Source organism: Cetorhinus maximus, chromosome 2 (genome assembly GCF_964194155.1).
Source record: "Cetorhinus maximus chromosome 2, sCetMax3.hap1.1, whole genome shotgun sequence".
NCBI classification, from domain to species: domain Eukaryota; kingdom Metazoa; phylum Chordata; class Chondrichthyes; order Lamniformes; family Cetorhinidae; genus Cetorhinus; species Cetorhinus maximus.
In genome coordinates this window covers 8,815,084-8,839,837 of record NC_135880.1, presented here as the reverse complement: position 1 = coordinate 8,839,837, position 24,754 = coordinate 8,815,084, and the positions used below count along the sequence as shown (strand labels likewise).

The window sequence follows — 24,754 nt, the reverse complement described above, 5'->3', positions numbered from 1 at the left end:
AGGGGGAAGAAATGGAAAGGGGGTGGGGATGGAGCCTGCTGCAAGGTTCGGGGAGTCTGGGGTTGTGCTCCCTGTAAGTGCTCGGCGCTGTGCAAATACAGGCGGGCAGCCGGAGAGTTCAATGCAATTACCACTTGTGTGATAAAGTAAATCGCACGTTGGTTGTTTTATCTGCCTTTCTGGAGTGTTAACCAATGATCAAAATCACTCGGGGTAATGTAACACCTTCTGCTTTACCCTCATGACGTGCAGTCAATCGGAAACGGTTCCAAACGTTCTCTGTGCCCGGCTGTGAGTACTATTTCTGTACGTGGGGAGTAAAGCTGGGATTGCGTGCTAAACCTGTGAACCAAGGTCATTCCTTCTTTCTAACATCATTAACACTGGATTTATTAAGAATCGGCACCGTAATGTTTTATTAGGGATTCAGTGAAAAGAGGCTCAGAAATGGCCTGCAAAAGATTTAAATTACAATTTATCAGACCATTTATATATTATATATGTACATAAAATTGTGTTGTTATCTGAATAATATAATAGCAATGGTTCCACACTTAGGCCTTGGGTTGTGAAGAGAGGTTCAGTTGTAAACACTTAAGGATTGAAAAAGTCCTAAAATTGTGGATTACTTTCCCCTGATGTCAGCTTTCAAGAAAAGATAAATGACCTGAAACAGATCTATCAGTAATTGACTATCGTCTACAAAGGACCATCAGTATCTCTCCCTTAGAGAGAGGGACAATGGGTTTTCTAAACCCTGAGGGGCACCATAAGTGTGAGTAGGCAGGCCTACTACAGCCCCAGACAAGGTGTGAACCATTGTTTAAAAATTCATTCATGGGATGTGGGCATCACTGGCTAGGCCAGCATTTATTGCCCACCCCTAGTTCAGAGGGTAGTTAAGAGTCAACCACATTGCTGTGGGTCTGTGGAGGCCAGACCAGGTAAAGACAGCAGACTTCCTTCCCTTCAGGGGCATTAGGTTTTTACAACAATCAACAATGGTTTCATGGTCATCATCAGACTTTTAATTCCAGATTTTTTTTAAATTGAATTCAATTTTCACCATCTGCCATGGTGGGATTCGAACCCGGGTCCCCAGAGCATTACCCTGGATCTCTGGAATACTAGGCCAATAACTATACCACTATGTCACCACCTCTGCCTCCCCTTCATCATACGTTTCACTGAGCTAGATGGCTAGAGTGTGTGAACCCATCCCCAAACAGGTCAATAAGTAAATACTAATCAGTCTGATAAAGATTCTTTCAGCTGAATCACCAAATACAGATCAGGCCTATTGGAAATATATTATTCCTTCAGTACAACGATCGTAAGGGGAGACAGATTCTATCAGTGCACTGTCATTACAGAATATCCTGTATTTGGAGACAATGATGGAGCTGGGGCAGCGGAGAGAGAGCCGAGGTAAACTGACCAGCCACAACCTGACTCAATGATGGAACAGGGTCAAGGGGCTACACGGCCTTGCTCCCATTCCGAGGATGCACATCCCTGGTGTGACATGCATTGTAAGCCACCTCATCCAGGGGGTAAACTGGAGAACAGAACACTTCACCAGCAATGTGGGGTTTGTTTTAAACTGATGAGCCTCGGTGGGGATGAACCTGGCAACAGCAGGAACGTGGGGATAGGAGGAAGCCATTCAGCCCCTCGAGCATTCAGCAGATCGTGGCTTATCTGTACTTCAGCTCTATTGCCCCTTTTCCTCAGAACCCTGATTCCCTTACCCACCGTAACCCAACCTTGCGTTATGCAGTACAAAATGTGTACACTCAATTTCTGGCTATGTTCCTTTGAGGGAGATAGTCAGATTCTGTGGAGAAATCCGTCGGCTCCCATGTTATTTCCGGTTAATTCAGAAGCCTGGAGCTGAGTCTACACTCTGTGCTGAATTCCATAATCCCAGTGGGTTCCTAGCTCTCCTAGTTAGGACTTGGCACTGGGAGCTGGGATTTATCCCACTCAGCTCTGGGTTAACTATAAAATACTAGACCTAACAAGTTGGCTGATCCCAGTAGTGTTCAAGAAGCTTTCCATTACTCTATACTGAAAAACACTTGACGGTTAGATACACTGGTGTAGTGGTTATGTTACTACACTAATAATCCAGAGAGCATCAGCTCAAATGCAAGTATTTGAATTCAGTTCAATATGGCAATTAAAAGTTGTTATCTGTAAAAGTGACCATGAAGCTGTTGGATTGTCCATTAAAAACCCAACTGGTTCTTGGGTGTCCTTCGGGGAGCAGACCTGCTGCCCTGACTCCGGTCCCACACTGATGTGGATGACTCTTCAATCTAAAATGGATTAGTGGGACTCTCAGTTGTATTTAGCTGCTGCAAAGATCTTCATCTGTCCAAGGAGGTGACCCACGACCATCATCTCAAGCGACGGGGAATAAATGCCAGTGAAGGCCACACTCCGAGAAGGAAACCTGCTGAAGCTGAAGCATTGAGCAGGACCTCTACACGCTCGACAAGTCTCTGCCTCTCACCAGCCTTCACGTGGTGGTTCATACAGATAACTGCAATGTCCTGCCCGTCAGTTGAGACTGGAGATCCCACAGGGGGCGGTAGGATGCTTTGGTGATTGATGGCTCTCCTTGTGCAACCAGACGATCGGCCAATCCAAAAAAAAAAACCACCTGTCGAAGTCTCAGTTCACCCAACCGCACCTATTGCGTTGATGCACAGAACAAGACCACACACGACGTCACAATGGCCATTTCACACAGGATCTGACCCTTTCAGGGCTAAGCTCCCTCCTGCAATGTCTGGTCCCAGGGTGTGGCTGCAGCCCAAGTACCACAAACAACAAAGCCCATCAGTTATCCTTTGTGACTTCAGGGGATCCTGGAACAGGACAAGGTGCCTCTGTAAAAGAGAAGGAATTGGCTTCAGGATTAGGGATAATCTCACTTCTCTGCCTGTGTAACAAAGCTCTAACCCCGCCAAGTTAACAGAGTTTTACTTGTTTACTTCTTTCCAATATATTCTGCTCCGAGGTTCCTTCTAGAAGAAAAGCAGAAAATGGCTGGAAAAACTCAGCAGGTCTGGCAGCTTCTGCGGAACAGGATTAAGATTTCGACTCCGTATGACTCTTCTATTCCTCTCTCCACAGATGCCGTCAGACCTGCTGAGTTTTTCCAGCCATTTTCTGTTTTTGTTTCAGATTTCCAGCATCTGCAGTATTTTGCTTTTATTCCTTCTAGAATATTCTGCTTCCACCAGCTTTTCAGGCATATTCCAAATCAAACCAACTCGCTTGGTTAAAAAAATAGTATCATCTCCCATTGCTTAAATATGGGTCGTCTGGTTACTAAACCTGGAACGTTCCTCCTTATCTACCATATATACTCATGTAAATGTCAATCCCATGATTTGTGGACTAAAAATTGTAATTTTTCATATACCTCACGTTAATACTGACCCTCGTTTTTCAGGGGTCAATTATTTCAGAACCAAAGGGTATGTAGTGTTGGATAGAGAAAGAAGCCATTACTTTAAATGCCTGGTCTACAATTGGAAAGGCAAAAGTGAAGCCAGCCAAATACTTCTCAATGTGGGTTAACAATAGCAAAAAAAAAATCTGAATTGTCATAAAAGGCACAAAGAGATAATTACAGTGATGGGTTAGCAGCTGAGATTTAGGGGGGAATCTTGCGGAGGTGACAGGGAGTTCTTGGCCGTCAGCTGGAGAGCCGGAGAGACCTCCGCACCTCTTCTTTTCGGGAAGGCCCGGTGCATCTTGTTCACTCAGGCACCTGACAGGCCCAGTGGCGGGCGTTCCCCTGGGGTCCTTGACCCCCAGGGGCAGATGCCCTGCCCGCCAAGAGCTGCTAGCCAATCAATCAGAGGCCGGCAGCTCTTTTGCACTCAACAGCACCACCAGGGAGGCGGTGGTTGCTGCTGGTACTACACCCACCCGAGGCCTTGGATCAAGGCCGGAGCCAGGAACAGCTTAGTGATGGCAGTGGGAGGGGGCAGTGGGTAATGAGGGAGGTCAGCAGCAAAGGCAGGGGTGGCTGGTGGCTCTCAGCGGTTCCAACCACCCCCCTCCCTTCCCTGCCCCATCCCTGCTTTCCCCACGCAAGGTCCCTCAATTAGGCACCGTGTCTCTTTGAACGTCCATTTAATTGGGTGGGTGGTGGGCAGATGGCACGATCCTCACCCTCCACCCCGATTAAATGGCTCCCCCGCCTGCAAACTCGCCACAGGGGGAGGGCACGAGATTCCACCCTATCAACGCTGATTTATTTTTCTTTTTAAAAAGGGAGACAATATTCTCTGGAACTTCGCAGAGTGCTAGAGTAGAAGGTTGTCCCAGAAGACGACCATCGTCAATCGTTACGAAAAAAAAAAAACCAATGCCCCTTTAGGGAAGGAAATCTGCCGTCCTTACCCAGTCTGGCTTACATGTGACTCCAGACCCACAGCAATGCGGATGACTGAAATGGCCGCGAGCGAGACCACTCAGTGCAAGGACAGTTGGGACAGGCAACACTTGCCGGCCTTGTCAGCGACACTCACACCCCATGAAAGAATTTTTTAAAAATCACCTCTGTAAAAGTTGACGTTGTGACTTTCAATCTAAAATATTGGTCTCAAAAAAGTGTGACTTTTACATGAGCACGTACCGCGTTTTATCAAAACCTCCCGTTATTTTGAACACCTCTGCCAAATCTTTCCTTAACCCTCTCTACTCCAAGGAGAACAATCTCGGCTTCGAGTGAAGGAATTGAATCATTATTTAAGTTGTTGGATGTCACTGTAAATGGATCCATGGTTACCTGGTATCGAGTGCTGCTGACATAGTTTCACTTTAGAATAACTGGGTGAATCCATCTGGTATCTAAAAGATGACAGAAAGATTTGCATTTAATGAAGGAAGAAAATCCAGTGAAACTATATAATTGTCACGATGGACAGTCACGATATTCACAGTAAAGTCCCAACGAACCCATTAATCATACCAAGCGCTCTCCCTCAGTCCCCCAGAGACACACGTAACTGAGTCAGAGGTGATGACACAAAACTGGTCTTTAGAAAATGCAGAAAAGGGATCACAAGTCATTTCACAAAATCGTAGGGCGGGATTTTCCAGCCCCTTGCCCACTGTTGGGGGTCATCCGCTCCCACCGGAGGTCAGTGGGCTTTTGGTTGTGGCGCTGAATCTCCCACGGCCGGTCCCACCATGACTGGGCCAGGCTTCCGGGGATGAGCCACTTCAGCTAGGAGGAGAGATTGGAGAAGTTGGGGCTGTTTTCCTTGGGGTGGAAAAGGCCGAGAGGAGACTTGATAGAAGTTTTCAAAATCGTGAGGGGCCTGGACAGAGTAGACAGGGAGAAACTGTTCCCGCTCGTAAACGGATTGAGAACCAGAGGGCACAGTTTTGCAAAAGAAGCAAATGCGAGGTGAGAAAAAGCTTTTTCACACAGCGAATGGTTAGGGTTTAGGGGACACGCTGCCTGGAAGTGTGGTGGAGGCAGGTTCCACTGAGGCATTCAAGAGGGCATTGGATGATTATTTAAATAGAAACAAGGTGCAGGGTTACAGGGAGGAGGCAGGAAAACAGCACTAAGTGAATCGCTCATTCGGGGAGCTAGTGCAGACATGATGGGCCGAATAGCCTCCTTCTACGCCATAACAATTCTCAGAGGGTCCTGAGTCTTTGGAACTCTCTTCCTCAAAAGGCAGTGGAGGCAGAATCTTTGAATATGTTTAAGGAAGAGGTAGATAGATCCTTGATTAACAAGGGGGTGAAAGGTTATTGGGGGTAGGCAGGAATGTAGGGTTGAGGTTACAATCAGATCAACCATGATCGTATTGAATAGTGCAGCAGGCTCGAGGGGCCGAGTGGCCTACTCCTATTCCTGATTCGTACGTTTGTATGATTCCGTGGAGAGGATTCGAAAAGGAGGGTGAAAATTTTAGGGTTGAATTTTACTGGCTCCGGGGTGACAGGAATGGAGGCAGAGGTGTCGGTAGAATAGAGGGAGCTGCGACTGGAGACAGCTCCCTGTCGCTGCCCCACTGCTAGGGAGGCCTCCCAGTAACGGGCTGCGAGGCCCACTAGCCGCCTTCTCCAATTGGACGCCCTTTTACAGAGCCACTTACATTTTGCTGATGGTGGGGTCTGACACCCCACTGCGTGGGGAAGGTGCCAATGTCCCGGAGGCGGCTTCCCTGCAGCAGCACAGAGGCTGGAGCCAGAGGCTGTCAGGCCCACAAAGAACATGGCAGACAGGAAGGGAAGCCTCACAGAGAGAACATGGCGGACAGGAAAGGAAGCCTCAGAGAGAGAACATGGCGGACAGGAAAGGCCGTCTCTCCAGCCCCACCAGTCCCCTTTGGAGGGAACAGAGGCAATGGGTAAGGTTTCAGCAGCAGATGGTCAAAGTGGATAATATCACAGGTGGAAGTCGATAGTCTTTGTGCTGGAACGGGCAGACAGACTGTATCAGTGAAAGATGGAGAGCTACTGGAACCAATTTCAAGGAAACCGGTGGGATTGGGAGGAATGTCAGTTTGATACCCTGCCCTGATATTAAACCTTAGTGACTTCAGTAGAGTGTGAATTTGGAGGGATGGGATAAAACTAGCATTGCTGTTAATCCCATCAGCTTCTCAACTGGCTAGTCTGGTCAACATTGCTCTCCCTAAAGTTAGGAGTGCTCAGAAAGAAAGAACATCATTTCAAAGTGAAACAGTGTAAGTAGTTTCCTGGTGGACTGCACTCTCTTGGGAGGTTTACAGAGAGTGACAGCCAGAAACCCCCCTGGCCATGATTCACTTGCGAGAGTCAGACGGGTACTTGGCCAGGGAGGGAATCACTGTTCTCTAGGCTGATTCCTGAGGCGAGGGGTTTGTGTTATGTGGGTACATTTGGACAGGCTGGGCATATGTCGATTGGTGTTTAGGAAAATAAAAAATGATCTTATTGAAACGCAGGGAGTCTAGGACCAGGGACCACAGTTTCAAAATAAGGGGTCTCCCAAATAAGATGAAGATGAGGAGGAATTTCTTCTCTCCGGGGGTCATTAGTCTTTGGAATTCTCTTCCCCAGAGAGCAGTGGAGGCTGGGTCATTGAATATATTCAAGGCTGAGTTAGACAGACCTTTGATCGACAAGGGAGTGAAGGGTTATGGGGGGCAGGCAGGAAAGTGGAGTTGAGGCCACAATCAGACCAGCCATGATCTTTATTGACTGGTGTGGGGGGGAGGGGGGGGTGGGCCAAATGGCCTACTCCTGCTCTATTTCTTATATTCTTCTGTTATGCCTCGTCCAATCCTGAAATTCAATGAATCGTGATCTTTCGGCCCATTGTGCCTATGCTGGCCCTTTGAAAGATTATCCAGTTAGACTCAAACTCCCCCCGCTCTTTCTTCTTAGACCTTTAATTTTTCCCTACAAGTATTTTCCCAATTCCTTTTTGAATGTTACTACTGAATCTGCTTCCATTACACTTTCAGGTGTTGTATTCCATTGTGTGGACAGAGATTCAGAACAGCTGTGAGCTGTATCCTCATGGGAATCTGATGGGTATTTGGACCTATTTGGGTTAGGCGGTGGCTTAGTGGCAACATCATTAGGCTGGTAATCCCGAGGCCTAGTCTAGTGTCTGGGGACATGGGTTCAAATCCCATCACAGCTGCTGGTGGAATTTAAATTCAATTAATAACTGTGGAATATAGAGCTCTGAAGAAGAATCATAGACTTGAAACATTAACTCTGTTTCTCTCTCCACAGATGCTGTCAGACCTGCTGAGTTATTCCAGCATTTTCTGTTTTTGTTGTTGAATATGAAGCTAGTCTCAGTAATGGTGACCGTGACGGTGACCATGAAACTATCATTGACTGTCGTACCCATCTGGTTCACTAATGTCCCTTTAGGGAAGGAAATCTGCCGTCCTTACCTGGTCTGGCCTACATGTGGCTTCAGACCCACAGCAATGTGGTTGACTCTTAAGTGCCCCTCTGCCTTCCAAATCACTCAGCACAAGGGCAATTTGGGATGGGCAACAAATGCTGGCCTTGCCAGTGACACCCACATCCCACGAAAGAATATCCCTATGGGTACTGGATGTCACGACTAAAAAAAATGCTTGCAAATTAAATATTAATTTGTCAATAAATTGTCAGAATGATCAAACTTTAAGGAAACACATCAACACATTTAACAGAGGAAAACGGAGAGGTAGAAGCATACCTTTTTGTCTCTGGGGTAAATGTTGCCATTCCTGCATGGGGAGAGAAAGGCAAAATATTTGAAGCATTTCTGTTACCAAACTTTCACTGTGGCGCTAATAATTAATTTGGTGAAATGTCTCATTCAAATGTTGATAGATGAACTAGCCATATAAATACTGTGGCTACAAGAGCAGGTCAGAGGCTGGGAATCCTGTGGCAAGTAACCCACCTCCTGACTCCCCAAAGCCTGTCCACCATCTACAAGGCACAAGTCAGGAGTGTGATGGAATAGTCCCCACTTGCCTGGATGAGTGCAGCTCCCACAACACTCAAGAAGCTTGACACCGTCCAGGACAAAGCAGCCCCGCTTGATTGGCACCACATCCACAAACATTCACTCCCTTCACCACCGATGCACAGTAGCAGCAGTGTGTACCGTCTACAAGATGCACTGCAGGAATTCACCAAGGCTCCTTAGACAGCACCTTCCAAACCCACGACCGATATCATCTAGAAGGACAAGGGCAGCAGATAGATGGGAACACCACCACCTGGAAGTTCCCCTCCAAGTCACTCACCATCCTGACTTGGCCTCTCCCTCTCGTTTCCTTTCAGTTCCCTCATCTTTTGAATCTTGTGTACCTTGCGATGGGGACCCCCTCCCCCCTCCTTTGTAACGTTATGTGACACCCAAATCACATACATTTTTTAAACTGAATCCAATCTAAAAAGACTACAATGATCTCATCAGCTCTTAAATTATAAAACCCACCTCTCTTTCTCTTCCAGATCACTAGGGTGATAACAATCAGGATTATCAATATGAGACTCCCAGCCGACGCACCAATGATAACTTTGAGCAGAGTCTGGTTCTCTCCAAAGCCAGTGAAGTAGATGACCTGGGTGACACTGCCTCTGTTGTTGGTGGCCATGCAGGTGTAGTTCCCTCCAAGCTTTGGGCCATGTAGCTCCCCCACAATCTGATACTTCCCTGGGCCGGGTGTCACTGGGGTGTCGCTGCCATTGACGGGGAGGCTGTTGTTCCGGGAGTCGAGCCACACAATGTTTGGAGTGGGTTCCCCTCTGACAATGCACACAAGGGTAAACTGCGTCTCATTAATGGCGTGGATAGACATGTTTAAGATGGTCGGCGGACCTGAGAACAAAGGAGGATAGATGAGCGGTTAAAGAAAAAAGGCTGAATCACAGAGCAGCTGATCTCGTGGTTAATGCGTCAATTCAGTGTAGTTAGTCGGACAGGGTGGATGACTCACTGGGCTGGAGAAGGAAACAGGTGATCAAATATTATTTGTAAGACTAGAAAGAGGAAGGTATAAAAACGATACTTCAGTCCTACTTCTAATCTAGGCTGACACACACAGTGCGGTACTGAGGGAGTCTGCTTTCTCAAGCTAACGTAAAGGATCTCACAGCCAGTATTTCAAAGAGGAGCAGGGGAGTTCTTTCTGCTACACTAATCTTCAATCAACATCACCCAAACAGATTATCTGGTTATGATCAGAGTTGTGGGAGCTTGTTGTGCACAATTGGCTGCCGTGTTTTCTTACAGCAGTGACCACATTTCCAACATTACTTGATTGGCTATAAAGAGAGTCTTAAAAGGAGAAGAGGACAGTGGAAAAGGGAATTCCAGAGTTTGGGGCCTGGAAAGTACGGTGCCAAAGATGGCTCCTAGGAAGGAACACAGGAATAACGGGGAGGCCATTCGGTCCATCTAACCCATTGCACTATTCAATTAGATCATTGCTGGTCTTGAGTTTGAACTCCCCCCCTACCTATCTCAGCTCCCTTAATACCAGTGTGCTAGTGAAGGAATGATGCACAAGAGCCAAGAGTAGAGGAATGGAGGGTTTGGTGCAGGTCTGTTCTACTCAGGAATGTCAGACTGAGAGGGATAGAATTGGAGACAATCTTTGCACATTTTTAAGCGCTTATTTGCAGAGATACCCATTACAAATACCCACCTCCTAACCCCAACTACCCCAGTTTCATTCTGTTCCTATTTATACCTCGTTTTGTTGCTCCAATGAGAATGTTGCCAATAAAGAGGAACTAAATGCCCCATTCAGAAGAGGCATCACTAATACACTGGAACAAAAGGCTCAAAACTTTATTATTAAAGTTAACCAATCGAATTTAGGTGATATTTCCTGGGTTAATGGTGGACTCCAGTCCTCCTCATTTCCATTGGTCCCTGAAGGCCTCAGGCATACCAGTGGACACCATGCGTTCCCCTCTCCTGGGACGCCCGGGTAGAGGGAGGTGGGTGGTGCTCCATCAGCAAAGTGTTGGAAGGTGCTGTCGACAAGTACGATCAAGCAGCACATTTCGGGATAAGAGGACAATCATTTAGGAGAGGGGGTGAGGAGAAATTTCTTCACTCAAAGGGTTGAAATTCTCTACCCCTGAGGATTCAGCTCCATTGCTGAATATATTTAAGGTTGGATTAGACAGAGCTTTGGTCTCCCAGGAATCAAGGTATATGGGCAGCAGGTGGTTTAGTGAAGCTGAACCCCAAGCTCATACTGATTGGTGGAGCAGGCGCGAGTATGGTCTACTCCTGCTCATATTTCATGGTTTCCTATGCTCTTCTGACGCTTCCTCAGCAATAACCTGCTCACTGACGCTCAGTTTGGGTTCTGCCAGGGCCAACCAGCTCCTGACCTCATTGCAACCTTGTGGTTCAAACGTAGACATACGAACATACGAAGTAGGAGCAGAAATAGGCCATTCAGCCCCTCGAGAATGCTCCACCATTCGATAAGATCATGGCTGATCTGTATGTGTTTTGAATTCCACATTCCCATCTATCACCAATAACCTTTGATTCCCTTGCCTAACAAGGATCAAAAGAGCTGAACTCCAGAGGTGAGGTGAGAGTGACTGCCCTTGATATCCAGGCAGCATTTGGCAGAGTGTGGCATCAAGGAGCCCTAGCAAAACTGGGGTCAATGGGAATCAGGGGGGAAACTCTCCCCTGGTTGGAGTCATACCTAGCACAAAGGAACAGAGTTGTGGTCATTGGAGGCCAATCACCTCGGTCCCAGGACATCACTACAGGAGTTCCTCAGACACACCACACTCTGAAACCAAGTGACAGATACCACCCCAAACAGATGCTATGGATCTCTCATCCCAGACACTTGTCACACCGTGAGCTAACCAGTCTCACTGAATTCCACCTTTCACACGAGGGTTTCCAATCTTCACTCTTGAAAAACTCGCTTTGGAACCTTCTCCCAAATGTCGCTTTCTCTCGGATGCCTTCCACAAGGGTCCACATCCCCAGGGTTTCAAACTCTTGCCTCCGATCTTCCTCTCTCCTGGATCGCCACACGCAATCAAGCTTTCTTCCAGGCACTGTCTCTCACTGACTCAGCCGTGCCAACAGAACACCCCTGCTTCACATGCCCATAGTAAAAAAAAAGAGTTACAGACCTTCAGCTGTCCCCTTGGATCTTCTGGCTTCTCGCAAACCTGTTTTGCTTTAAGTCTGCATTCTGCAGCTTTCTTCTCTTTAAGCCTGGAGCCTGCCTTTCTGCTCCTTATTTTCACTTCCACTGAACAGGACCTTTTCCAGATTCCTGTTCTTCCTTTGACTAGACTGTCCTCTTGGGACCTTTCCTGCTCCACTCCCCTGGTTTTGGGGAATTATTCTCCTGCTCCAACAATTCTTTTTCTTTATTCTTTCATGAGATATGGACATCACTGTCTGGGTCTTGCAGCATTCGTTGCCCATACCTAATTGCTCTTGAGCTGGGTGGCTTGCTCAGCCATTTCTTAAGTCAGTTAAGAGTCAGCTGCATTGCTGGGGTCTGGAGTCACATATTAGGCCAGACTTGGTAAGGATGGCAGATTCGCTGCCCTAAAGGACATTAGTGAACCGGATAGGTTTTTACAACAATCAATGATAGCTTATGGTCACCATTACTGAGAGGAACTTTCAATTCTAAATATAAATTCCACCAGCTGCCAAGTCTCCAGAGCATTTGCCTGGGCCTCGGGATTACTAGCCCAGTGACATTACCACTATGCCCCCATCTCCTCCAACGCATCATAGTTAACATTCTATTCCTTATTTTAAAGCTTCTCTCGGGCTTCACCACTCTCCATCTCTGCAATTCCCTCTAGCTTTGCAGCCGCTCTCTAATCAACCCACGTCCTGGTGATTGTATAGTAATTTTATGTAATTTTATGCAGGTAGTGGGCATGAACTAAGGATTCACCTGTGTCCTTATAAATAGGAACAGACTGAAACTGTGGTTACTGGTTAGGAGGTTCATGCTTGTAATCTATAACTGTAAATAAATGGGGTCCGTCCAGCCCATCTCCCGTGCCTCTGCTCTCACACCTTCCTCTCCCTCCCAGAACCATGATAGGGTCCCCCTTGTCCTCACTTATCACCCCACCAGCCTCCGCATTCAAAGGATCATTCTCCGTCATTTCCGCCAACTCCAGCATGATGCCACCACCAACCACATATTCTCTTCACCCCTCCCTCCGTCAGCATTCCGCAGGGATCGTCCCCTCCGGGACACCCTGGTCCACTCCTCCATCTCCCATTACACCTCAACCCCCTCCCATGGCACCTTCCCATGCAATCGCACAACACCTGCCTCTTTACCTCCCCCCTCCTCACCATCCAAGGGCCCAAACACTCCTCTCAAGCACTTCCCTCAATTTAGTCTACTGCATTCGCTGCTCCCAATGTGGTTTCCTCTACACTGGAGAGACCAAACGCAGAATGGGTGACCGCTTTGCGGAACACCTTCGGTCTGTCCGCAAGCATGACCCAGACCTCCCTGTCGCTTGCCATTTTAACACTCCACCCTGCTCTCATGCCCACATGTCCGTCCTTGGCCTGCTGCATAGTTCCAGTGAAGCTCAACGCAAACTGGAGGAACAGCACCTCATCTTCCGACTAGGCACTTTACAGCCTTCCGGACTGAATATTGAGTTCAACAGTTTTAGATCATGAACCCTCTCCTCCATCCCCACCCCCTTTTGGATCATCTACTTTTCTCTCTATATTCATTTTTATTTTTTAAACTTTTATTTATTTTTTATCTTTTTCCCCACTTATTTTCATTATTATTATTTTTAAAATTTATTTCCATTTTAGTCTTTTCGATTTTTTTTCCGCCGCCACCATCCCCTCCCCCCGACCCAGTCCCACCGGGGTGGTCTGTCACTTACCCTGGTCCTGCCATTATCACATTCTGCTTTCCACTCTTAATGTCACCATGGGCACCTCCTTTAACCAGCATCACCACTATTAACATCCCTTTGACCTTTTGCTTATGACACATTTCGCAATCTCTCCTTTGCCTCCACCTATCACTGGCCTTCTATCCAGCTTCACCTGTCCCACCCCCCTTAAGCAGTATATATTTCACCACATTTCTACTTCCCTTTAGCTCTGAAGAAGAGTCATTCGGACTTGAAACGTTAACTCCGTCTTTCTCTCCACAGATGCTGTCGGACCTGCTGAGTTTTCCCAGCAGTTTTTATATAAAAAGTAAGGATGTTATGCTTCAGTTATACGGGGCATTGGTGTGACCGCACCTCGAATACTGTGTGCAGTTTTGGTCTCCTTATTTAAGGAAGGATGTAAATGCATTGGAGGCGGTTCAGAGGAGGTTTACTAGATTGATACCTGGAATGAGTGGGTTGTTTTATGAGGAAAGGTTGGACAGACTGGGCTTGTTTCCACTGGAGTTTAGAAGAGTGAGGGGTGATTCGATTGAAGTATACAAGACCCTGAACGGCCTTGACAAGGTGGACGTCAAAAGGATGTTTCCTCTTGTGGGTGAGTCCAGAACTAGGGGGCACTATTTTAAAATTCAACATCCTGGGGGTTACCATTGACCAGAAACTGAACTGAACTAGCCATATAAATACTGTGGCTATAAGAACAGGTCTGAGGCTAGGAATCGTGCAACGAGTAACTCACCTCCTGACTCCCCAAAGTCTGCCCACCATCTACAAGGCACAAGTCAGGAGTGTGATGGAATACTCCCCACTTGCCTGGATGAGTGCAGCTCCCACAACACTCAAGAAGCTGGATACCATCCAGGACAAAGCAGCCCGCTTGATTGGCACCACATCCACAAACATTCACTCCCTCCACCACCGACGCACAGTAAGCAGCCGCAGTGTGTATCATCTACAAGATGCACTGCAGGAATTCACCAAGGCTCCTTAGACAGCAACTTCCAAACCCATGACCACTACCATCTAGAAGGACAAGGGCAGCAGATAGATGGGAACACCACCACCTGCAAGTTCCCCTCCAAGCCACTCACCATCCTGACTTGGAAATATATCGCTGTTCCTTCACTGTCGCTGGGTCAAAATCCTGGAACTCCCTTCCTAACAGCACTGTGGGTGTACCTACACCACATGGACTGCAGCGGCTCAAGAAGGCAGCTCACCACTACCTTCTCAAGGGCAATTAGGGATGGACAATAAATGCTGGCCCAGCCAGCGACGCCCACATCCCATGAATGAATTTTTAAAAATATCTGTAAAGGTACAGTTGTGGGTGAAGGAGTATTATAATATAGTTCATCTTTGCTTGTTTAATAAATGTTTTATTCTTTTGTTAAAAGTTCATTAGCTGACTCCTGTGACTTGTGACTTCAGTAGCCACCCTCCACATTTCTAAAGAAAAAAATAAAAATTAGGATCTATCAAGTCGGGTTCCATCCTGGGATCTGTTTTGCCCAGCAGTAACATCAGCTGGGATCATAACAGGACGTCAACCAATCAGTCTGAAAACGCAGAGGGAATGGAGTGGACTCGGGAGCTGATGGCAAGGTAGAGCTGGGTGTCATCAGTGTGCATGTGACAATGTCATCAAAAGGTCGCGTGTAGATGAGGGGAGGGGAGGCCAAGCAACAGGAGCCGAGGTACCCCTGAAATGACCATGGAGGGGTGGGAACAGAAAGCATTGTTCTGGCTGGAGGGGTAAGAGTGGAACCAGCATGAGGGCAGTGCCAATGAGCTGGTTCCACAGGCTACCTACTGGTTTACATGGACTGTGTACACATCCCGGGAAGGCGTTGGACGAGAATGGTGTGACTGACCCTGTCAGGGGTTGCAGGAAGGCTGTGGAGGAGGAGGAGCAATCGAACAACGACTTGCATTCACTGAGCGCCATCGACGTAGTAAAACATTTCAAGGGTTACAAAGGATCTCAGGGCAAGAGTAAGCAATTTTCAACTATCGGTCAGACTCAGGGCTCATCTTGGTCTTATCTTGATTGGTAAGGGGATCGAAGGTTACGGGGAGAAGGCGGGAGAATGGGGTTGAGAAACTTATCAGCCATGATTGAATGGCGGAGCAAACCCGATTGGCCGAAAGGCCTAATTTCTGCTCCTATGTCTTATGGTCTCATCTACCCCTATCCAGTACTTCCCCCCACCTCCCCCCACCCCCTCCCCAGCAATTTAGGTTCATGATGAATTTACCTGTTATTTTCAGGATGATTCCAGGGTTGGTTTCTTCCATGTAAGGAGATAAGCCCTGACGTTTGACTTCCACGCGACAGAAGTACTGACTGTTGTCGTCTAACGTGGCGTTTTTCACCTCTAAAGAAACGTTGTTTGCCCGGGGGTCGCCAGCCAGTCTGTACCGGTTACCAACGTTTGTGTAAACCACATTTTCAAACCCCCCGTCGATCGTGGCCCTGTTAGTCGAGCTGAAGAGAACTGGCCCAGTATAAAACACCTTCACCTTCCAGGTGACTGTAATCTCAAAGGTAGTGTAATGCGTGTAGGGGGAGCTGAACTTGCAAGGCAGAATGACAGAGGTTCCGTCTGTCCCATTCACTCTGCTCGGTACTCCCACGGACAACGACGCTCCGTTACTTCCTACAGGAACTACAAGAGTCAGAGTGTCAATAAAAACGGTGTCTTCAATGGCCCTCAGACAAATAACATCACTTTTGGTTTTCCCATCAATCCCAGGAGGAGGCTAAAATACTCTTAACAATTGTTCTCCTCCGAGAAGAGGAGATTTGATAGAGCCGTTCAAAATCATGAGGGATCTGGACATGAGTAGATAGAGAGAAACCGTTCCCATTGGCAGAAGGATTAAGAACCGGAGGGCACAGATTTAAGGTGATTGGCGAAAGAACCAGCGGTGACATGAGGAAAGGCTTATTTTACTCAGTGAGTGGTTAGGATCTGGAATGAGCTGCCTGAGAGTGTGGGTGGAGGCAGGTTCAATCGAGGCATTCAAGAGGGAATTCCCTACAGGGAAAAAGCCAGGGGAGTGGGGCAAGCGAGTTGCCCCTTGCAGAGAGCCAGCACAGACACGATGGACCAAATGGCCTCCTGCTGCGCTGTAACCATTCTGTGATCCCATTATAAAATTGCCTTTTTATTTTAAAGAGGACCTCAACTGATAGAATTCAAAATCATAAATAAAACGTGGGAAATATAATCACATAAATCACAATGGGCTGAATTATATGAGGCACCATAGTCCCTGTTCTTCCCCACATACTCTGGCTAACATAAACAATGAAAGCAGTGGGGAAATCCCACTCTATTACAGCACTGACAAAAATAAATGGGTTATTTATTTTACAGTGACTGAATTATTTAAATTCCATGGGATTCCAGAAATGTTCTTGGAGTTTTAGGGTTTTTAATTCTGTTATCTTAACCTCCTGAAAACCATTCAGAGGACAGAGTTTTAAGGCAATTGGCAAAAAAGAGCCAAAGGCAACACAACAGTAAGTATTCTTACACAGCGAGCGGTTAGGATCTGGAATACAGGGGGAGGCGGTGGTATTGTCACTGAGACACAGGATAATGCTGGGTTCAAATCCCACCATGGCAGATGGTGGAATTAATAGACTGACGACCATGAAACCATTGTTGATTGTCGTAAAAACCCATCTGGTTCCCTAATGCCCTTTAGGGAAGGAAATCTGTTGTCCTTAGTCTAGACTCTTAAATGCCTCTGAACAAGGGCAACTAGGGTAAAGTGAAGCCCACACCCTGTGAATGAATTAAAAAAAAACAAAGTGGCTTTCAGAAGGGAACTGGATAAGTATTTGAGGTTTTAGCAGGGCTACGGGGGGAGGGGAGGGAGAGAACTAAGTGAAATTATACTTGGCAGAGAGCCAGCATGGACAAGAAAGGCTGATTGACCTCCTTCCTTGCTGTGACCATTCTGTGACTCCAAGAGCTAGCATGATGGGTAGAGTGGCCTCCTCCTAAGCTGCATGATTCACACTCTCATGAGAAACACAGACGTCACAAGGCAAGAATAAAATTAAGCTTTAAGTTTTCAGTTCATGAATACTGGAATGTAATTCTAGGGAGACTTCCTTCATTGTGGTTAAGCCACAGCTCTCTTCCATAACCCTCACCAGTGTAGGGTTCTGTGGGAGAGTGTTCACTGGAAACTAGCTGGATGAGTTGCTGTCATGTGACACATACAGATCCTATGCAACATCCAACAAACTTCACCTGACCAGGCCTCTGGTTGGTGGTTTTCAAGAGGCTGGAATTAAAAACCACAAATCTCATGATATTTCTGGAATCCCATGGAATTTAAATAATTCCACCACAGTAAAGTAATGGTCCATTTCCCCCCACCCCCATGAGTGATGGGATGTAATGGGGGTTCCCCACTGTTCTCATTGGATGGAATTTCCTGCTCTTAGAATATGAGCACGAATCAGAACCATTCCTGGGTTCAAATCCCCTGCTCTGAATGTTAGGGTCAGGCCCCGCCTGTGACATTTACCAGAAAGTGGCCAGTTAAGAGGCAGGCTCTGGGTCTGTTGTCCAATTAGGGGTAGTGGGCGGGTCCCTGAGGCTATAAGCCCAACCAGAGAAACCATAGCCTTGGAAGGATGGCAGCCCTCTTGGAGCTGGTGGGCATTGCCACTGCTGGAGGGGGTGGGGGGGGGGAACATGAGGGCACCTCCATCTTGACACACCCACTACCAGGTTAGAATTCAATGAAATAAATGATGGCCACATCTGGAGGGGAAACATCTTCACAGGTTGGGCGGCGGCAAGATCTATGGCCCTCAACACAAGAATTAGGAGCAGGGGTAGGCCATTCGGCCCCTCGAGCCTGCTCCACCATTCGGTAAGATCATGGCTGATCTGATTGTGGCCTGAACTCCACTTCCCTGTCTGCCCCTCCCCATAACTCCTGACTCCCTGATAGATCAAAAATCTGTCTAACTTAGCCTCAAAAATATTCATTGACCCAGCCTCCACTGCTCTGTGGAAGAGAATTCCACAGACTAACAACTCTGAGGGAAGAAATTTCTCTTCATCCAACTTAAATTGGAAACCCCTAATTTTTAAACTGTGTCCCCTAGTTCTAGACTCCCCAATAAGGGGAAACATCCTCTCAACTTCCACCCTGTCAAGTCCCCTCAGAATCTTATCTGTTTCAATCACATTACCTCTCATTCTTATAAATTCCAATAGATACAGGCCCAGCCTGTCCAGCCTTTCCTCATAAGGTAAACCCTTCATTTCAAGCATCAGTCAAGTGTACCTTCTCTGAACCGCTTCTAGTGCAATTACATCCTTTTTCAAATAAGGAGACCAAAACTAGACAACAGTACTCCAGATGTGACCCAAGGTCCTGTACAGCTGCAGTAGACGTTCCCTACTTTTATACTCGATTCCCCTTGCAATACAGGCCAACATTCCATTTGCCTTCCGAATCACTTGGTCTACCTGCACACTAACTTCTCCTGATTCATCTACCAGGACGCCCAGATCCCTCTGTACCACTGAGTTCCGCAGTCTCTCTCCGACTGATAAAAGCTGCTCCAGGGATGGGGGTTGGTTAGAACAGGAAGCCTCATGGGCCCCCAGGCCAGCCACTGGCAAGCCATCTCCAGGCCCCTGGCAGGCTTGGCCCTCAGTTGGGGGTCGGGGGAGGGGGGGATTCTGGCAGCATCCCTCATCAGGCCATTTCATTATGTCGATTGGCTACCTGGCGCTGCTGGGCGAGAAGCCTCTGCCAGTACTGACACTCCTCTGGAATACCCGCCCAGAGGCAGGAACGTGTTTGGCTGTTGACCTGACGCAAATTTCTCCGGAATTTCCTGGCCTGCCTTGACGCCCATCCAAACTAGACTGGGAGGATTCCACCCATTGTTCATATACACAAGAAGATGATAACAAATTCGATCAGGAAGAGGCCATTCAGCCCTTCGAGCCTCTGCCCTCAATACAATCACGCAGCAGGAGCTTCCTGACTGATCCTCGGACTCCTTTAGTATCCACAAATCTATCAGCCTCTGTCTTGAATACACTCAACGGTTGAGCACCCACAGGTCTGGGGGATAGAGAGAATTCCCAAAAAAAATTCACAACCCCTTGGATGAAAAAATTTCTACCCATGGCCGGCCTCTCGTTGTGAGACTGTAGCCCCATGTTCTGGATTCCCCCAGGAGAGGAAACATCCTCTCAGCATCGACCCTGTCAAGTCCCTTCAGAAGATTTTCCCCCCAATGAACTGCCCACCCTTGACCAGGCCCTGACCGCGATTTCAGGCTGACTGGCCAATTAACGGCCAGCCATTGTGAATCGTGCGCTGGTAACCTCAGCGCTGCTGGGGTAGGGGCAGGAGGAGCGTGAGCGCTGAAGTCTGAGCGGGCGCACGGGATGGGGGGGGGGGTGGGGGGGGGGGGGTGAAGGGCACACTGAAAGCTCCCTGAAGGTGCAGAGCTGCCTCAGGGGGGGCTGAAGGTTCCTAACATTAAAAAAGATAAGGTTTTTAAAATGAACTCGAGTTTCAAAAATTTTTATTTTGGTTTTTGAGTTAACATCGGAAACCTCATCCCACCCGTGGACGAGGCTTCCGCAAAAATCCAAAGGCCGCTTGGCCTTTTCTCACCCACCCGCCAACCGTCAGGTTGGATGGGCAGGGAAAAAAATTCACTTCCACTGAGTGATCAACGGGCTGAACAGCCTCTGAATTGTCAGCGAGCGCGTTGCCGACTCTCACACACGCCCACTGACCAAAATACCGTGCAAGTGCGCGGTGACGTTGGGACCCTCGCCCGATGCCATCATGCACTATTTTACACTCGGGCATGTCGGGCGCGAGAGGAAAATCCTGTCCTACACGTTTGAAGGACGTGGTTTGTCTAAACTTTAGGAAATATGGGCTGTAGACTGTAATCCTTCATCCCTCGCGTTTATCTAGCTTATCGAACAGCAGAATACCTCGGCCGCTGGAATTTCTGAAATAAAAACCGGAAATGCTGGAAATACTCAGCAGCATCGGAGGAGAAAGAAACAGGAGTTAACATTTCGGGTCAATGTTTAGCTAGCTTCCTTGGCTGGTCTCCTACATTCTATTCTCCGTAAACTTGAGTCCACCCCTGATTTAACTCGGGCCGAGTCCCATTGCCCCCATCACCCCCCATGTGCTCACTGACCCACATTATAGCTCCTGGTCCAGCAAGGCCTTGGTTTTAAAATTCTCAACCTTGTTTTCGAATTCCTCAATAGCCTCACTGCCCCATCCCCATCCCTGTAATCCCCTCCAGCCCCACAACCCCAGAGATATCTGCGCTCCCCTAATTCTGGCCTCTTGAGCATCCCTGGCTTTACTCGCTCCGCCAAAGGTGGACGTGCCTTCAGCTGCCCGACCCCTAAGCTCTGGAATTGCCTCCCTCAACCCTCTCTCCCTCTATCCTTTCAGGGGACGTGGACCTCACTGGCAAGTGAGCATCTGCTACCCATCTTTAATCTGAGTAGCTTGCTAGGCTGTTTAAAGAGATAACCACATCGCTGTGGGTCTGGAGTCACACGTAGGCCAGACCAGGTAAGGTCGGCAGATTTCCTCCCCTAAAAAAAGGACATTAGTGAACCAGATGGGTTTTTGTGACAATTAATGATGGTCACCATCACTTTTAAATCCAGATGTATTAATTGATCCATAGTTGAACCCAGAGCATTAACCTGGGCGACTGGATTGACTACTAGTCCAGTGACAGCAGAGAAAAGGTGAAGGGGAGAGGGGGGTGGTGGGAGATAGTCCTCACTATTTTTACTAATAAGTCTCTCTTGATCTACACAGGTTACTGAGCTAACCTGACAAGAGAGGCTCCCTCCCTCTTTGAACTCCAAATGTTATCATCTGTTTCCCTCTCCACAGATGCTGCCAGACCGGCTGTGCTTTCCCAGCACTTTGTGTTTTGAGTGACTTCCTTCCCCTGCTCAGTCTGCCCTTGTCCCCCCCAGTGTTGATAGGGACAGGGGCAGGGGCAGCAGCAGCCGGGCAGCCAGCTAGTTGCAGGCAGCCAGTGATCAGCAAGTACATACCTGGGACTGAGACAAACAGCAGCAGCAACAGCCACATCGTTTCCAGCTTCACTCCGGACAGGCACCGTCTCAAAGTCTCTCTCTCGCTCACCCCACCCAGGAAATCCTTCTCTAATCTGATGGAGAGAGAGAGAGAGAGAGAGAAGAGTATTTGTCTGGGGGAACCGAAAGCAGAAATTGCGCAGCGGAAATTCCCTCCTGGGCTCAAAGGTCTCGGCTCTGCCGGGGTTATAAATACAATTTCCTCCCTCCAGTTGCAGTTGGTGAAACAATTGAGTATTTTAAATCCCCACCCCACCCCACCCCGGACTGACCCGGTCCCCGCCTTGCCCGCTGGTATTTATTTACAGGACTGGGACGCCTCCGGTTCCAGGCAATGAACCTCCAGGATGGAAAGTCACATAGGGGGGGATTATTCAGCAGCTGGGTTCATATTTCCGCTGTAATAACAGCAGAAAGTGGCGCTGAAAAAAGAAACTCAGCCTGCATCAGGTTTGTTTTTTTTATTTTAAATTTTGGTTAAAATATACCTTCTTCATCAAATACCTGGCAGAACCTGACAAAACATTTGCAAAATGGCCCTCAGAAAAAAGTACCATCATGTTTCACTTTCACACATTGGGTCAGGAGGTGCTTCAATACAATCAATGAATGTTACAGGCATCACAGTCAGTCAGACAGACAGTGCAATGGGACTGGAGTTATCCACATACATCATGTTGCACTCTGCTATGCTTCAATACAATTATAATACATTTAGTTAAAAGCAAAAATGTAACTGTGCTCCTCTCCGCACTTGCTGTCAGACCTGCTGAGTTTTTCCAGGTATTTTTGTTCTTATAATACATTTAGTGTTCACTCCATGCATTCATTGTGAGCCGTACAGCCCGAGGGGCTCTTAACAGTTCCCAGCCCCTTGGTGCACTGTGGCAGAAAGGTCTTAGACAGCGACCTTTCCCCTTTGCGGCGGCTGCCCCAAGCTTTAGTGCGTCCCTCAGCACGTAGTCCTGGACCTTGAAATGTGCCAGTCTGCAACACTCGGTTGGGGACAACTCTTTGCGCTGGAAGACCGACAAGTTTCGGGCAGACCAAAGAGTGTCTTTCACCGAGTTGATGATCCTCCAGCTGCAGTTGATGTTTGTCTTGGTGTGTGTCCCTGGGAACAGCCCGTAGAGCACAGAGTCCTGTGTCACAGAACTGCTCGGGATGAACCTCGACAGAAACCACTGCATCTCTCTCCAGACCTTCTTTGTAAAGGCACAATCCACAAGGAGGTGAACAACGGTCTCGTCTCCACCACAGCCACCCCGAGGGCAACGTGCAGAGGGGTTGAGACTCCTGGTGTGTTGGAAGGATCTGACGGGGAGGGCCTTTCTCACCACCAGCCAAGCTACATCTTGGTGCTTGTTGGAAAGTTCTAGCGATGAGGCATTCTGCCAAATGACTTTGACAGTCTGCTGGGGGAACCATCCCACAGGATCCACCATCTCCTTTTCCCACAGGGCCTCTAGGACATTATGTGCCGACTACTGCCTGATGGACTTGTGGTCAAAGGAGCTTGTCTGCAGAAACTTTTCCACGAGGAACAGGTGGAGCGTTCCGTGGCAGTGTGACCAGACCCATTCTTCGCAACACCGGGGACAGGTAGAACCTCAGCATGCATCAGGTATGTTCCCTTAACATGGAGGCTGGACCTAACCTGAACTTGTGCGGTCAGTCTCTTTTTAATTTAAACATTCTTTGTTTGTTTGTTTGGCAGTGGGAAAGTAATCTTTTCCCTGTGCTGAGGGGGGAATTCCTTTGGGATGTTATTTGTCTGTGAGGGATGGGACAGATTAAGTGACAGTGTTTCTGGTTACTTCATTCTAAGGAGCAGCTGTAGCATTTTTTTAACTGAGTGTGTGTCAAGCAAGTGAGAGCCGAGGACATTGAGGGAAGGGATCTTTTTAAGGAATTCCCTGCCTCTCACAGGGAAAGGCAATACCGAGCACGGGACAATCACTCAGGAAAGAATCTTCAAGAGCCCCAGACATTAGGGTCTGATGAAATCACTCCTTTGTAATTGGGAGTTAGGGTCTGCTAACTGCTGTCAGACCTGTCACTGCTCTGAGTGAAGTTTGTGTGTATTTTTTTTAAATCTCTGGGGGTGGGTCTGGAAAGCCCAACTTCAAACACTTGCCCGGTAGACATCATCTCACATGTCAATGGGGGAACATCCCATGGGGAATCCCCCAGCGAATGGTTTCGGGGCTACATTTCAGAGTTACCTCATCTTCTTCCCCCTGCCAAATCCCAGGGCTACTTTCTGATGGTCGTCCTTTAAAATAACAATAATGAATGTAACTACAAGATGCACTGCAGCAACTCACCAAGGCTCCTTAGGCAGCACCTTCCAAACCCACGATCTCTACCATCCAGGAGGACAGGGGCAGCAGATAGATGGCGACACCAACACCTGGAAATTCCCCTCCAAGACACTCACCATCCTGACTTGGAAATATATCGCCGTTCCTTCACTGTCGCTGGGTCAAAATCTTGGAACTCCCTCCTTAACAGCACTGTGGGTGTACCTACACCACATGGACTGCAGTGGTTCAAGAAGGCAGCTCACCACCACCTTCTCAAGGGCAATTAGGGATGGGCAATAAATGCTGGCCTAGCCAGCGAAGCCCACATCTCGTGAATGAATAAAAAAAAGTAACTTGTCCTTTGTTTTTTGCAACAGCTTGCTTTTTTTCTTCATATTGAAATAACCATTCCAGATGAGGAATAAATAGTCTGCCCTTTCCGGGTCTCTCCAGAAGGTTAAATTAAAGAGGGGCTGGTTGGTTTTACTCGTTGTTCATTGTTTAATGGCCGATCTCATCCTTTTGCTACAAACCCAGTTCACTGCACTGAAGGGCCATTTGATTCACTTCATCATTTCCCTTCCACTCCTCTGTTTAATTTGTATTTGAAACTAATTATTTACATAAGCAAAATACTGCAGACGCCGGGGAATCTAAAATAAAAACGGAAAGTGCCGGAAATATTCAGCAGATCTGGCAGCATCTGTGGAGAGAGAAACCGAGTTTACGGGCTGAATTTGACCATGGAATCCGTGACTGAGACATCGGGCTGGACAGTGTCCTGGGAGGGTCCTGAGCCTGTACTGGCCGGCGATGAGACCGGCTCAGCAAATTTACCAAAGGCGG

General features: G+C 47.8%; 1 protein-coding gene across 1 annotated transcript; it reads right to left on the bottom strand.

The window, feature by feature from the left end:
- Positions 1-458: 458 nt before the first annotated feature.
- Positions 459-21,597, bottom strand: LOC144689864 (sialic acid-binding Ig-like lectin 15). The gene is made up of 6 exons (XM_078557320.1): positions 21,561-21,597; positions 15,708-16,118; positions 8,987-9,370; positions 8,234-8,264; positions 4,814-4,875; positions 459-2,897 (listed from the first exon to the last, which is right to left on the bottom strand). The coding sequence occupies exons 1-6, from the start codon at positions 21,595-21,597 to the stop codon at positions 2,848-2,850; spliced, it is 975 nt and encodes a 324-aa protein (XP_078413446.1). The 3' UTR covers positions 459-2,847.
- Between the last annotated feature and the right edge of the window lie 3,157 nt (positions 21,598-24,754).

What these genes read in the sequence shown, in the direction of transcription:
- LOC144689864 (XM_078557320.1), bottom strand. Translation starts at nt 21,597, where the DNA reads ATGTGGCTGTTGCTGCTGCTGTTTGTCTCAGTCCCAG. An exon ending in GCTGTTTGTCTCAGTCCCAG is followed by an intron (nt 16,119 to 21,560) that starts GTATGTACTTGC and finishes TGACTCTTGTAG; the next exon opens with TTCCTGTAGGAAGTAACGGA. An exon ending in GATCTGGAAGAGAAAGAGAG is followed by an intron (nt 8,265 to 8,986) that starts GTGGGTTTTATA and finishes CTCCCCATGCAG; the next exon opens with GAATGGCAACATTTACCCCA.